Here is a 2196-nt window from a genome sequence, read left to right as displayed (position 1 = left end):
ACAAAGCAGTGCAGCAAATTAAAAAAGTGATGAAGGAAGTCCCTGGCGGTCCAGTGGTTAGGACTCTGCACTTCCACTGCAGGGGGCACGGGTTCGATCTCTGGTCGGGGAACTAAGATCCCGCGTGCTGCACAGGCCAAAAAGAATTAAATAGTGATGCAATTCAAGATAAAGCAGTTTTTGGATGTTCGTAACCCAGGCATTAACTGTAAGATGCAGACTCCTTTTAAGTCTAGAATCATTGGAACTCTCTCACACATACATTCAGTGGACAGAGGTAATAGCTTATATTTAGTCAGCTTCTCTTTCCGTAAAGAATTGTGGGGTGGGGGCTTCCCTGGTGGCGCAGTGGTTGGGAGTCCGCCTGCCGAGGCAGGGGACGCGGGTTCGTGCCCCGGTCCGGGAGGATCCCACATGCCGTGGATAGGCTGGGCCCGTGGGCCCGTGGGCCGTGGCCGCTGAACCTGCGCATCCGGAGCCTGTGGTCCGCGGCGGCAGAGGCCACAGCAGTGAGAGGCCCGCGTACCGAAAAAAAAAAAAAAGAATTGTGGGGTGTTTCAGAAATATATTTGCAAGATTATAATTGATGAAGCAAAACCTCTTAAATGAAAATGTAGTTGTCACTCTACCACATGATGCAATGAAAACAAATATAATTTGAAAATCAGTATGTAAGAGGGAGACTAATAATTATATAAAATACTCCAGGAGTTCGGAGGCTAAGTATGTATTCCACATGATACACCACTCTTCTAGAGGTTTCTCCTCACTGTCAAAAAAAAAAAAAAAAGTTAAAAAACTTTTTAATTATAGAAGTATTAAGTTCATTGAGGAACTAAAGAAGTAGTTAAAAACTGAAATAAACAGCAAAAGTTTCCCATTTAAACTTTCAGCTCAATTTTATGTTTGACATTTAGTATACTTTCAGAAACACAGTATAGTTAAAATATAAGTAGAATATTATATATACTGCAACTCTCACTTTCCCCCCAATTCCCTTCACTTAGATGTAACTTGGACATCTATATTCCAAGCTAGTCCTTTTTAAGATTTTGTTTTCAACAGCAGAATATCAGTTTTCAAACCAACTAATACAATTATGCATCAAGAAAATATTAATAATTTTATATCCTGTGATGGCAAAATTTTGTGTCAATCTGACCCGGCCACAGTGCCCAGTTGTATGGCAAACATAGATCTAGGTGTTGCCATGAAGGTATTGGTAGCCCTGAATAACATCTACCATCATCTGACTTTAAGATTACACTCCATAATATGCGTGTGCCTCATTCAATCAGTTAAAGATCTTAGGAGGGAAAAACTTATTTCCCAGAGAAGGAATTCTGACTCAAGACTAAAAGAGAGGGAATTCCCTGGCGGTCCAGTTGTCAGAACTTTCACTACCGTGGCCTGGGTTCGCTCCCTGGTTTGGGGGGGCGGTAACTAAAATTCCCACCAGCCATGCAGCACAGCCCAAAAAACAACAAAGACAAACGCCTGCCTGAGTTTCCAGTCTGCTGGCCCAACTGCCCTACAGATTTTAGACTTGCCAGCCTCCACAATCACATAAGTCTACTCCGTAAAGTGAACCATGTGTGGGCACACACACTCAGCCCACTGATCTGGTTTTCCCTGGAGAACCCTAATACACAACCTTTATATCCATTCCCTCCTTACAGAAGTTTATGCTTTTTTTCCCCTAAGAGATGCGTTCATGATACACCAAGAAGTTTGCATCTCAACTTTTTCCTATGTAATAGCATATCATGGACATCTTCCCAGGTCAGCAGGCTGAGACGTAACTCATTCTTCTCATGAGCCATGTGATAAGCCACTGTATAGATTATTATTTCAACATATAGACATAGGGAGTTTCCAGTTTTTTGCTCTTGGTTACATGATTTGCATCAAGCTTTCAATAAACAGATTTATCCATGCCTTTGTCTTATATTGCCATGCTTTGCTGCAGGCTGGAGATACTTGTAAGCTATCAAAACTTTACCATCAGTTTTTCTCAGCTGTCCATTTAAAATTAAATAGCCTGGGACTTCCCTGGGGGCGCAATGGTTAAGAATCTGCCTGCCAACGCAGGGGACATGGGTTCGATCCCTGGTCCGGGAAGATCCCACATGCCGTGGAACAACTAAGCCTGTGCACCACAACTACTGAACCTGCGCTCTACAGCCCTTGAGCCAC

General features: G+C 43.0%; 1 protein-coding gene across 1 annotated transcript in view; it reads right to left on the bottom strand.

Annotated features, from left to right (window-relative positions):
• Positions 1-636: 636 nt before the first annotated feature.
• SLC25A30 (solute carrier family 25 member 30) overlaps positions 637-2196 on the bottom strand; it is a 29803-nt gene continuing 28243 nt past the window's right edge. The window contains exon 9 of the mRNA XM_024755427.1: positions 637-769. Within this exon, the coding sequence (XP_024611195.1) occupies positions 767-769 (3 nt within the window). The 3' untranslated portion in view covers positions 637-766. The remainder of the gene's footprint in view (positions 770-2196) is intronic.

The sequence above is a fragment of the Neophocaena asiaeorientalis genome, unplaced genomic scaffold, assembly GCF_003031525.2.
Source record: "Neophocaena asiaeorientalis asiaeorientalis breed wild unplaced genomic scaffold, Neophocaena_asiaeorientalis_V1.1 scaffold59, whole genome shotgun sequence".
Taxonomy (NCBI): domain Eukaryota; kingdom Metazoa; phylum Chordata; class Mammalia; order Artiodactyla; family Phocoenidae; genus Neophocaena; species Neophocaena asiaeorientalis.
The sequence above is the reverse complement of the archived record's forward strand: the minus strand, read 5'-3'. Positions and strand labels throughout refer to the sequence as shown.